Here is a 12,399-nt window from a genome sequence, read left to right as displayed (position 1 = left end):
AAGTCCTTTCGGATGATGGTCATATTAGTTCAAAACACGCTCACTACGCGGCGCTAGTGAGCAAGTGAATTTCCTGTATAAGCTGTATCTCGAGAACCTGGCCACATAGAAGGTTACTGTCTTCAGCAAAGATGTTCAGAGGATTAAGTCCTTTCGGATGATGGTCATATTATTTCAGAACTCTCACACTACGCGGCGCTAGTGTGCACATGAACTTCTTAATACGTTATGTCTCCAAAGCTTGTCCATATAAGATGTTGCTGTGCAATGTGAGAACAGGAACCGGAAAAGGGATGACGTGTAGAGGCCGGAAATCGATGTCAGATGCCATTTTGGAATCCAAGATGGCGGCCATCGGTTCAAAAAAAAACTGTCAAATACCCTACAATATGGATATTTTTGGAAAGGGGACGACGTGCAGAGGCCGGAAATCGATGCCAGACGTCATTTTGGAATCCAAGGTGGTGGCCATAGGGTCAAGGAAAACTGTCAAATACCCTATAATACGGGTATTTCCAGAGAGGGAACTACGTGTAGAGGCCAGAAATCGATGCCAGATGCCATTTTGGAATCCAAGATGGCGACCATCGGGTCAAGAAAAACTGTCAAATACCCTACAATATGGGTATTTCCGGATAAGGAACGACGTGTAGAGACCGAAAATCGATATCAGACGCCATTTTGGAATCCAAGATGGCGACCATATGGCGATCAACCCATAACCTGGTTCTAAATACTGAGCGTCCACCGGAAGGCCTTCCGATGACCTGGATCAACCTTAATCTGGATTATTATGTATTTTTGATCAAAGTAGGCCTTGATTATTCTCTGCAACTATATGAAATGTAGTAAATTAATGATTTTAGATATATATAAGCGTTTCAATGGCTCCAAGTGGTCACCAGATGATCCGTCGGAAGATTCGAAACATCCGTAAAATTAAGTGCTACATAAATTCGATCAAAGTAGGCCTTGATTTGTCTCTGCAACAATGAGAAATGTTGTAAAATGGTGATTTTTGATATGTTAGCTGTTCAATGGCTCCGAGTTATCACCAGATGGCCCGCTGATAGATACGGAACTTCCGTAAAATTGATTGCTGTGTAAATTTGATCAAAGTAGGCCTTGATTTTCCTCCGCAATTATATGGAATGCAGTAAAATGGTGATTTCTGAAATATTCGCTGGTCATTGGCTCCAAATGGTCACCAGATGACCCACCGAAAGATCTGGAACATCCGTAAAATTGGTTGCTAAGTAAATTTCATCAAAGTATGCCTTGATTTTTAATTTCAACTGTATATAATGTAGTAATATTATGATTTTTTAATATATTAGCTGTTCACTGGCTCCACGTGGCTCGCCGAAAGATCCGAAACACCCGTAAAATGTATTGCTGCGCAAATTTGATTAAAGTAGGCCTTGATCTGCAACTACGTGAAATTTAGTGAAATGGTGATTTTTGTTATATTAGTGGTTCAATTGTTCCGAGTGGCCACGACATAACCCGCTGGAAGATCCGGAAAATCTGATAAATTTATTGCTGTGTAAATTTGATCAAATTAGGCCTTGATTTTACTCTGCAACTATGTGGAGTGTAGTAAAATGGTGATTTTAGATACATTAGCTGTTCAATGGCTCTGAGTAGTCACCAGATGGTCCGTGAGAAGATCCGGAACATCCGTAAAATTGATTTTTGTGTAAATTTTATCAAAGCAGGCAACAACAACAACTGCAACCATCTTGGATTCCAAAATGGCGTCTGACATCGATTTCCGGCCTCTACACGTCGTTCCCTATCCGGAAATACCCATATTGTAGGGTATTTGACAGTTTTTCTTGACCCGATGGTCACCATCTTGGATTCCAAAATGGCGTCTGGCATCGATTTCCGGCCTCTACACGTCGTTCCCTTTCCGGAAATAACCGTATTATAGGGTATTTGACAGTTTTTCTTGACCCGATGGCCACAATCTTGGATTCCAAAATGACGTGTGGCAACGATTTCCGGCCTCTACACGTCATCCTCTTTCCAAAAATATCCATATTGTACGGTATTTGACAGTTTTTCTTGAACCGATGGCCGCCATCTTGGATTCCACAATGGCATCTGACATCGATTTCCGGCCTCTACACGTCATCCCTTTTCCGGTTCCTGTTCTCACATTGCACAGCAACATCTTATATGGACAAGCTTTGGAGTCATAACATATTAAGAAAGTTCATGTGCACACTAGCGCCGCGTAGTGTGAGGGTTCTGAAATAATATGACCATCATCCGAAAGGACTTAGTGACCTGACTAACTTTTCTCAAGACAGTAACCATCTATATGGCCAGGTTCTCGAGATACAGCTTATACAGGAAATTCACTTGCACACTAGTGCCGCGTAGTGAGCGTGTTCTGAACTAATATGGCCACCATCCAAAAGGACTTGCTCACCTGCACAACTTTGCTGAAAACAGCAACTTTCTATATGGCCAGGTTCTCGAGATACAGTTTATATAGGAATTGCACATGCACACTAGCGCTGCGTAGTGAGAGAGTTCTGAACTAATATGGCCACCATCCAAAAGGACTTGATCACCTGCACAACTTTGCTGAAAACAGCAACCTTCTATATGGCCAGGCTCTCGAGATACAGTTTATATAAGAATTGCACATCCACACTAGCTCTGCGTAGTGAGAGAGTTCTGAACTAATATGGCCACCATCCAAAAGGACTTGATCACCTGCACAACTTTGCTCAAAACAGCAACTTTCTATATGGCCAGGCTCTCGAGATACAGTTTATATAGGAATTGCATATGCACACTAGCGCTGCGTAGTGAGAGAGTTCTGAACTAATATGGCCACCATCCGAAAGGACTTGGTCACCTGAACAACTTTGCTGTAGACAGTAATTTTCTATATGGTCAGGATCACGAAATATTCTATGTTGGAAATATGATCCATATATTATAGCACCCGTCATAAGTAACATAAAAGTGAAGCGCCTCTAGCGGCGTAGTTCTCAATTAAACCCGAATCCAATGGCACAGGCTTGTTGGTATAACCCAGTACAGCAACTTTGTCGAAGACAGTATAGCTTTATGTATTGAAACAAATGAGATAATCCACTACAGCCCCCATTAGTGAAAATCCCATAAGCTGTGGGTATCCTTATTCGCGGTTCCTTATTCACGCCCCCGTTACCCCGGCAATAAGGATTCCTGACTGTATTATGGAAACTGTTTGGAATAAAACTATTATCCGGTTTTCTAAAGGAAGATGGATGATTTGTGACAAATAGTCTTATTAAAAAGAAGAACGAAGCGCGTAGGATAAATCGATGGGGATTTATCTTACAACCTAACAACTTTGGTGTGAATAATAGTTCCAGCAATCGGTTTTGAAATAAAAAGTACCAGTTGTTCGCGGATTGCGAATGAACATTATTATTCTTGTCACGCAATGAAGCAATTGTTACACATGGACCTCTATTAGATTTCCCTATCAAGTATATCGCCTTTAATATGGCATAAATCACAAACTCCGATGAGTGATGATGAGAAGTGGCAGTGAAATGTTAATCTGCTTTACGAACTTTGATAACCTCATAAGGGGCTGTTCATAAATTACGTAGGCCGATTTTGAGAAACCCCCTGCGTTGACAATCGTTCATACAATTGTATGAACCGTAGACGCTAGTAAATGTTATTTTTGAATCTAAACCATTGATAATAAAATCATGGAGATGGAACAGATTTTGCAGTGCCATCAGCCATTCGCATGAATATATCCATGCGCAGCGAAGATACTCAACAGGGTGTCTCATAGCTCAGGAGCTAATTTAAAAAACTAATAAATAGAATTTTATTTTTCTATCCAAAGTGCTGCTGCTTGAAACTAGACGTGCAATCTGAGAATAAAAATGTCTAACGATAAGTTCACGACAGCTTTATCAGATAGACTCACCCTGTTATCTTTCACTTCTACACCCAACCCACCAAGCATGATTGGGAAACAAGCGCAAAAGTATGCTAGCAACTGGAGCGAGAGTGTGGTTGGTGAACAGAAATACGTATAAAGGCAAACATTGCAAGCGGTCGTCGGGGCAAAACTTTTGGGTAGCAAAACAGAAAGTCTACGGCTCTCATCAGCCCAGCAATCTATTTAGCCGTGCAATGTGGTTTGATGGAAATTGAAATGTGCATGACATTAGGCCCATTTTCCTCAAAAATGGAAAGTGTTGTTACAAAGTTTTTAATATTATAATAATTAAGATACTATTCGATAAATCATTATTCCTGAACTTACCTCTCCATGGCAGTTCCGGCCGAACGGTGTGTTTTCTGGCAGGAAGTAAAGTCGCAGGGCAATCAAAAGACATTGCTCGTTTCGATCCTTCCAGACCATCCGCAGCTCGGCGAGGCACGTAATCGGTGAGTCCGACCATGGCCGTACTGGGAAGCAATCCCCCAGGGCCAACACCATCGGTAGCAGGGATCTGCAGGAATAAGAGAAGGAAAATAAATGTTATCGTGTTGCTTAACTTTTGTGAACTAATTTCCAAGCTTTATACCAACTTTTGAGCAGCTTAAAATTGTGTTTATTTAATATAAACAACTCTCCATTATGTGGTACTAATAGAACCATCCAGTAAGGAAACATTAAAAACCTAACTGACATAACTTAGTGAAAGAGAAATAGAAAGCGAAACATCGCTAAAACGACACACTTAGAAAAATTCCAGTAAATTTAGATGCTCCGACAGTGACATATACGAGCGTCAATTTTGACTTAAGTTTGAGTCATAACAGACGCGAAATATAGTTCAATCAAACGTAGGTACTTTTTGTCGAGCAACGAACTTTTCAGTCTCAGAGCACTTAACATACCTGACATGTTTGTTTTCGTCTCATCTTTTATGTCTAAGATGGATTCCGTCACGTGTAAAATTAGTTATTTCTAAGTGTGTATATCTGCATATAGACGACTTCTTTTGCTAGTTTCAATCCCAGTACATTAGCGGCGCTGGTGGTGTAGTGGTAAGCGTAATTGCCTCTCACTTCAGCAGGCCTGGGTTCTGAGGCATAACATCTCTGATTACGCCTTCCTTTGGAATGGAAGTAAGCCGTTGGTCTCCGGTTCATGGGTTGATGGGTCGATATGAGGGTCCAGGTGTGCAAGCTGCCTCCCTGACGTCGGTAGCATTGGTGCTGAGCACGGAAAACATAATTGACGGCAAAAAAAAAACAAGGGAAAAAACCCAGTACATTAACCGTTTGATTTTGGCAAAACACGATTTTTTGACTTTTTAGCTTTCCACATTTTTTTTTAAATGCGAACCTGATCACTTCTATTTTTTTACAATTATCTGGACAGTCGGAACAAATAAGCAAAGTTTAAGATTTTAAACTGCAGAGGACAATCTAGTTGTACACATTAGAGACGTGTTGTCAAAATCAAACGGACACTGTAATAGATTCCCCACGGGCCTACTATTTGATCGGTAGCTTGGTAAACAACATTCTTGCTCAATTTATATCGTCCATACAAGCTCATGCTCATTTTCAACTTCCATAAACATTTTCACACGGCCGTACACGAACCGAACTATCAATTATGTACTTTCATCAAACAATTTCACTGTACAATGCATGTTAAATTATTTTATAAGAACACCCAACAAACAATTGCCTATTGAAGAAACGACCTCTTGACGATTCTATTCAACTGCATGCTCAATAATACTTGTACTATTTTTAATAATAGCAACTGTTCAGGCTTTGTTCACACAAATCTGGAGAATTTATTTAACCACAACATCGAAATATTTGGTGTTGAATAAGGTATGTCGAGAAGCTTTTATTCAACGTACAAGAGTTGTAACAGAGCTTTATTCGATCATTTTTTTGATTATTCAGCGTTTATTAGACATCATTTATTTCTTTAAACAGCGATGGTATAAATGTGTATTATAGAAGCTTGATTCTCATGTGAAATATGTTTAATTAAACACTATTATACGTTTATTAAACGATTATTCAACTACGGGATAATTAATCCGAAAATAAGAACGGCACAGCACAGAGCAGGGTTTGTTTTTCTCGTTGGTGATTTGTTGTGTCGAAGCACGCACCCACCACCACACAGATACTAGAAAATTTACTACATACATACACACACATGTTATTAGATGGGATTCGAACCATGACCTTCCGATCACCAGCCGCTTGCCTTGCCATCTGAGCTATCCTAGATTACATCATATGGGCAGCTAAATAATCAATAAAAGCTTGAATCTGAAAACCTATCAGCACTCCCATCCGTAACTCTAGCTAATTCAAGGAGACGTGAGAATGATTAATTCATCCATAGTTGTTCAACATGAGACCAACGTTTCCTCTCCATCTTTCTAATTTCGATGGAAAGGATGCTATTCTTTTCGGTAGATCTATGAATTGGTTGTCGTGAGTGATACGATCTATGATTACGATTTAAATTAATTAGGCGTAGAAAATAAATAAAAAAAAAGGTTGATGTTGGGATTGAACTCACGACCTTTTACTTGGAAAACGGAAACGGTAACCACTATGCTACCAATTTCGTTTTGTTGTCAGCCTGAAGCAGTGTTGTGGAATAATGAATGAATACGCCGTTTGTAAAGCATTTACAAAGCATGAAATTAAAACATGGACGCATAGTGGTTTAAGAGCTATTATGCTGACTGTATTCACCTTTATTCAGCAATATTGCTAAGCAATGCAATGGAATCTAATAATGGAGCTAGAAAACAATTATTAGACGTCTAATAAGGCATTTTATTTAATCAATTTAAAACAGTCGAATTAAAGCGTCAATGTATGTGCAAATTACACTTATTCAGCGTTTATAAAACTTTTAATAGAGCAAACGGCGGAATAAAGGCGCATCTATCGATCTCAATGAGCTTTTTTCAGCACATAATTCGACATCTTGTTGTATTCAGCATTGTTCACTGTTATGCAGCATTTATTCATTGTGTATGCTTATTTGTGACTTTGAATTGTTTGTTGGACACTTAATCTTCATTTCAGAAACATTTGCCTACATTTGTAGTGGTTGAAAGAATAAATAAATAAATAAAACATAAGTTAACTTTCGTGTGTATGTAAAGTAGACGTTATTATTAATAAATTACGTCACGTAAAGCTTGGATTTGTTTATCCATACTTATTCCTCCTCATCAAGAGCTTTGGCTCTGGGACATTAGGCTTTGTTTACATTTGTTTCCTTGTTTTATTCGTATGCAACACTCTGCAATATAATAAATTTGGATGTTAAATTTTCAAAAATATATTCATGTAATAAATTATATTATATTAAGATATTTGGATAGTTATAGGTCCTTCATGGCCCAGTGTACGGGGAAAGTGAGACCTATTGCGCATTCTATGAATTTGCTTTCCCAGATTTTCGTTAAGTTGATTGGCTTTTTATGTACCTCAACTTGTGCGCAGATATTAGTAGATAATTACTGTGCATTGTAAATTTAAAAATAATCATTATTGTACATTGAAAAAAACTGAAATATCACATTTGTAGAACTTAAACCGGTGTACCTTATATGTTTGACAAAATATAAACAATTTGAGATTCTTTATCAAGTCTAATACTACATGTGGAAAGGGAAATACATTTAGAAGTCATATTTAGTAGAAATATTAAATTGTTCTGTTCAAAACCATTCGAATAATGGAAGGTAAACCCGCGGATTTTGCTTAGTAGTACGGAATTTTGATCAAAAACAATATTCAAGCGGCGCCGGTCGATTGCCTCTCACCCCAAATGGCCTACGTTCAATCCCAGTCAGCGTCGTTAGGATTTTCTGAGGCATAGAATCTTTGATCACACCTTTCTTCAGAAGAGAAGTAAGTGTAATTGTTGGTCCCCTGTCCATGAGTTGATGGATCGATAGGTAGGGTCCAGTTGCGCGGGAGCTGCTTTCATGGCGTCGGTAGCATTGGTACTCAGTACGTAAAACAAGATCGACGGAAAGCAAATCAAGGAAAAAAAACTCGTTAAATAGTGCACCCAAAAGCGAGCTTTTTTTTGGTGGCTGGCGGCCAGTTTGTGAATGGTCAAATGCTTGATGTAAGCTAAGTGATTGCTAGACTTTCTATCACCTGGAGATAAAATTAAAGCATGTTTGAAACATACTACAAATTGTCCACTAAACATGGCGGTTCGCCACTAGTCTTAATTGAATTTTTCAACAAGCACACGCTAAACGGGAGTAGCACAGAAACTGGTACGCTTTGGACGTGTATCATACTTGCAGACCGGCTTCAATGTGTGAGTTTAAATTAGCAGAACATTGGTGATGTATGGGTGCCTAAAGCGTGCACTTCTCGCTATGCACTTGAATATCTGATTGTAGGCAACAGAGTAACAGAGAAAGGGAGTGCAAACTGCAAACGCTTTCTCAAAATGTTAATTTTTCCCGCCTTCCCGCGCAGGACGAGAAAATATAATTCGCTCTCGCTCTCTTGCCAGTTGCAAATTTCTCAATTACCGGTCGTTGTGCCAGTTGTGCCTGCAAAAACCTCAAGAGCTCAAGGTTCATTCTGATAGCGTTGTTCTGATCAATGAATAGTTAATTAATTCAAGTTTGCTACCCTGGGGACTTCATGAATTTTCTCTAGGTTTCGACACTGTCCTAAATCAAAAATGTTTTCGAAAGTGTTTGGCAGATATTCTTTATAACACTTCAATCGAAAGAGTTAGCCTTGTGATACAAACAAGAATAAATGTACATAATATGTTAATATATGTTAATATATTATGTTAAGTTTTAAAATTCTCCCCTTCCCAATAGAGTTCTTGGCTTGCGTAGGCGTACTTCGGGTCACGCAAAAAGGGCCGTACAAGGTCATAGGCCCATCAAATGTTACGTGAGATAGTGATTAATATAGTAATTTAGAAATCCTTCAAATTCATGGAGCATTGAAAAATAAAACCCAAATGAATATGTGGTGGTAAATTGTAACGAATAATGTTTAGTGCACAGGTAAACAAATGAGGCACGCGAAACGACATCAATTGGGGACTGGATTTGGCTCAAAATAGATTCTGACTACTTTCCGTGATTATTATGCGTGGTTATGTTCGACCATCGGCACTGGGCTCTGCCACATTGAATATTACTGTACATACCAACACAGATGTAATGTTTTTAAATGTTCAGTTGCGTTATTGTTTGCCTTTTGAAATGATTGTTATTGTTACTTTAAATTGAACTTTGTTAGCTCTAAAGGAAGAATGATCATGTAAATATTTTTAAGTAAACGTACTACCTCCAAGCAGGCAGGATGCGTCTCGAAGGCAATAAAATAAAAGGTAATTATAGTACTGAAATCTGTGATACAATGAGTTCGAACCTGCTGCCTTGAAACCACAATGTAGGGCTTAGATGTGTCCTGGCCAGCAGGTTATGACCGCATGTAATGTTGCATTTGAACTCTCAAATGATTTGCTGCGTCCAAACATATGCATCATTTGCCAAATTTTTTCCATGTGTAGGCGTTCTAGGTTCTCCAGATTGTTCTGGAGTTTAGATCAGATGATGACGAATCTAGAACCCCAGTACCGTTCATATTGGCGACATCACTCTGAGACAACGAAACCCTGCCCCAAAGCTCCTACCCTTTTCCTATCCTTAGACAATGTACCCTCTAACCTCGGGTGAGCCGCGAGTATTCGGCCCAACTCCTACTAGACATAGAATTAAATGAATTTTGTTACAAACAAAGAACAATGAATTGTCGGCTCCATAAAGCTAACGTGATTAAGCCTTACAAATAAACGAACTAGATAAAAAAGATAGATCAGATGATTTTCTAAATCAACCACGACTTCAACAGTGTCCAAAGCAACGACACACGTCTAACCATATTCATATATTCTATGATCATCATTTCTACTACATTTCCATGTATATCAGATGTTCTAATTTCTTCAAACAAAATAAAACAGCAAAAAAATGTTATCTTCCATTTAATTCCCCTTAATTAATTTTGGTATCCATGACAGATACGTATTTCGACTACAATGTGCAGTCTTCAATAGTATAATTCCCACTAAAGAACTTATCAAAACTTAATCCCCTTAAGTACTCATCCCCTAGGGAAAATGTCCACATCACAGGTATAAAAATGAAACTACAATGTGTAGAATTGGAACCTACCTAACGAAAAAACCAAAGGTTTTACTAAATTAAAGGAAAAGAATCGATACAAATCTTTAATAAGGAAAATTCCCAAAAGCTTAGGGGATTAGGTTTTGATAAGTTCTTTAGTGCACATTGTAGTCGAAATACGTATCGGTCATGGATACCAAAATTAATTAAGTGGAATTAAATGGAAGATAACCTTTTTTGCTGTTTTATTCAAAGCATTCCACTAACAACCCAATTTCATTACTGCATTGCTTAAAACAGTTCTGGAGATCAAATCTGTTGATCACGAGATCAACCACGAACTAAACAATGTATTTTTAATGTCAATGTACATCATTTACGATCTATTTCCATGTATATAAGATGTTCCTGGATCTCCAAATCGTTCTAGAGTTTGGATCAGTTTGTCAACCGGATCAACCACTGCTTTGAAAATGTCTTTTGCAATTTCAACAATATTACTTTATGGTTCATAGTGTTAAATCAGTTATTTTAATAGTGTATTGAAGCATCACCTTTCCATTGTATCATACAAGTTAACATTATAGATCGTGTAAATTTGTTAGATGGATGGTTGTTTACAATATTTGGAATATTTAATTAATTAAATATTCCAAATATTGTAAACAACCATCCATCTTTGAAAGCAACATTTCTTGCAAGTAGCTAGTATACGTGAAAAGGGAGTTCACATGAATTATTTTCTGCATGCATGGATTCTTACAAATTCAGAATTTTGAATTTGCACATGTGGACGCGACGCCACTGGTGTTTTTTAAAACGACCGCTTCGGTTTGTTTACATCCTTAATTCGCAGCTGATTTGAAATTCGATTTCGTGTTGGCCGAGTGCTCAGTTCCTTCGTTTGAAAAAATGGTTAAAGAAAAGAGTTATACGTCTAAGGCACTCTATATTGTTATAACATTTGAAGTAATGCAAATGGTTCGCATGATAGGTTTTATTCCTTCCATGCCCCATATACTCTCGAACATTTTTCGGCCATATCTCCGGAACCAGTTGAACGATTCCAAAAATATTCGATAGCTTTCAGTAGGACCACAATACCTATAGTTTGACGTTGAATTTTTTCCAAATCGGGTCAGTGATTTCCGAGAAAATGAGCCATGATGAATAGCTAATGCGTAGAAAGTAAACTTTTTTTAAAACGAAGTGAAACTCAAATTTGATGTCTTTTTTTAAATAACAAATTCATGAAAACTGTATAAAAAGGGTTTTTCATGATACCAATCAGCTCTAAACAAAGTTTTTGGTCAAATATGGGCTAAACTAGCATTAGAAAAATAGGTTCAACCATCATCATTGTTTAGGTCTAACCAAGATCAGCATAGGTCTAACCAACATCATAATTCTTTGCTGAATAAAAACGTTTTATAAAATCATTTGTTCATAAAATTTAACTTTTTATGCTATTATTATAAACAAGAAATGTAGATCTTTTCCCTAAGCACGCATTTTTCATAATTATATGTTGAATTCATAAAAAAATACGACATGAATTTTGACGTCGTGTGAAATAGTCCAACCATCATCAGTTACACAGCAAAAAAATAATTTTGATATCACATCAAAGTGGATGCACTACAATCATGTCGAAAATTTCATGTAATTTTTATGACCACATAAATAAACAAATGCAGTAAAAGCAGCGTAATGTCAGTTCATGCATTGTATTAATGATAATTTTGTCCTTTTTAGCAAGTAATATTACACCATATTTTCGACATGATTGTAGTGCATCCACTTTGACGTGATATCAAAATTATTTTTTTGCTGTGTACCCTATATGATAAATCTAGCCGTGCCAAATTAATACCGACTAGCATCAACACTCATCTGAATTATCATGGTTTTCCACGATTTTAATTTCTCCGATTTTATCTTCATTTAGGATGAACACAGAAAATTCAAAACACCATGGTGATGTTTATTTCTATTTTTTTTTCAAACAAGTTGTTGTAGTTCAATATCATACGTTAAAACATTCGTACGAAAAAAATCGCTAAAAACAGAATGGACTGTATTCATCCGATTCATACTTTTTAGTTAAGTATATGAAACTGAATTCTTGCATGCGCCTACTCGAAAGCAGCACAAGCCAATTTTCATAGAAACTGTTCAAACGCTTCAACTGTGTTTTGTGAACTCAATATTCACAGCTTTTAGAATATTTCATAAGATG

General features: G+C 37.5%; 1 protein-coding gene across 1 annotated transcript in view; it reads right to left on the bottom strand.

Moving 5' to 3' along the window:
• Positions 1 to 12,399, bottom strand: part of LOC135710401 (uncharacterized) — a 102,316-nt gene that overhangs the window by 42,430 nt on the left and 47,487 nt on the right. The window contains exon 3 of the mRNA XM_065232967.1: positions 4,298 to 4,487. Within this exon, the coding sequence (XP_065089039.1) occupies positions 4,298 to 4,487 (190 nt within the window). The remainder of the gene's footprint in view (positions 1 to 4,297; positions 4,488 to 12,399) is intronic.

Source organism: Ochlerotatus camptorhynchus, unplaced genomic scaffold (genome assembly GCF_037179485.1).
Source record: "Ochlerotatus camptorhynchus isolate MF236.1 unplaced genomic scaffold, CSIRO-AGI_Acam_v1.1 ptg000380l, whole genome shotgun sequence".
Classification (NCBI taxonomy): domain Eukaryota; kingdom Metazoa; phylum Arthropoda; class Insecta; order Diptera; family Culicidae; genus Ochlerotatus; species Ochlerotatus camptorhynchus.
Note: the sequence above shows the minus strand (reverse complement) of the source record. Positions and strands in the feature narration are given on the sequence as shown.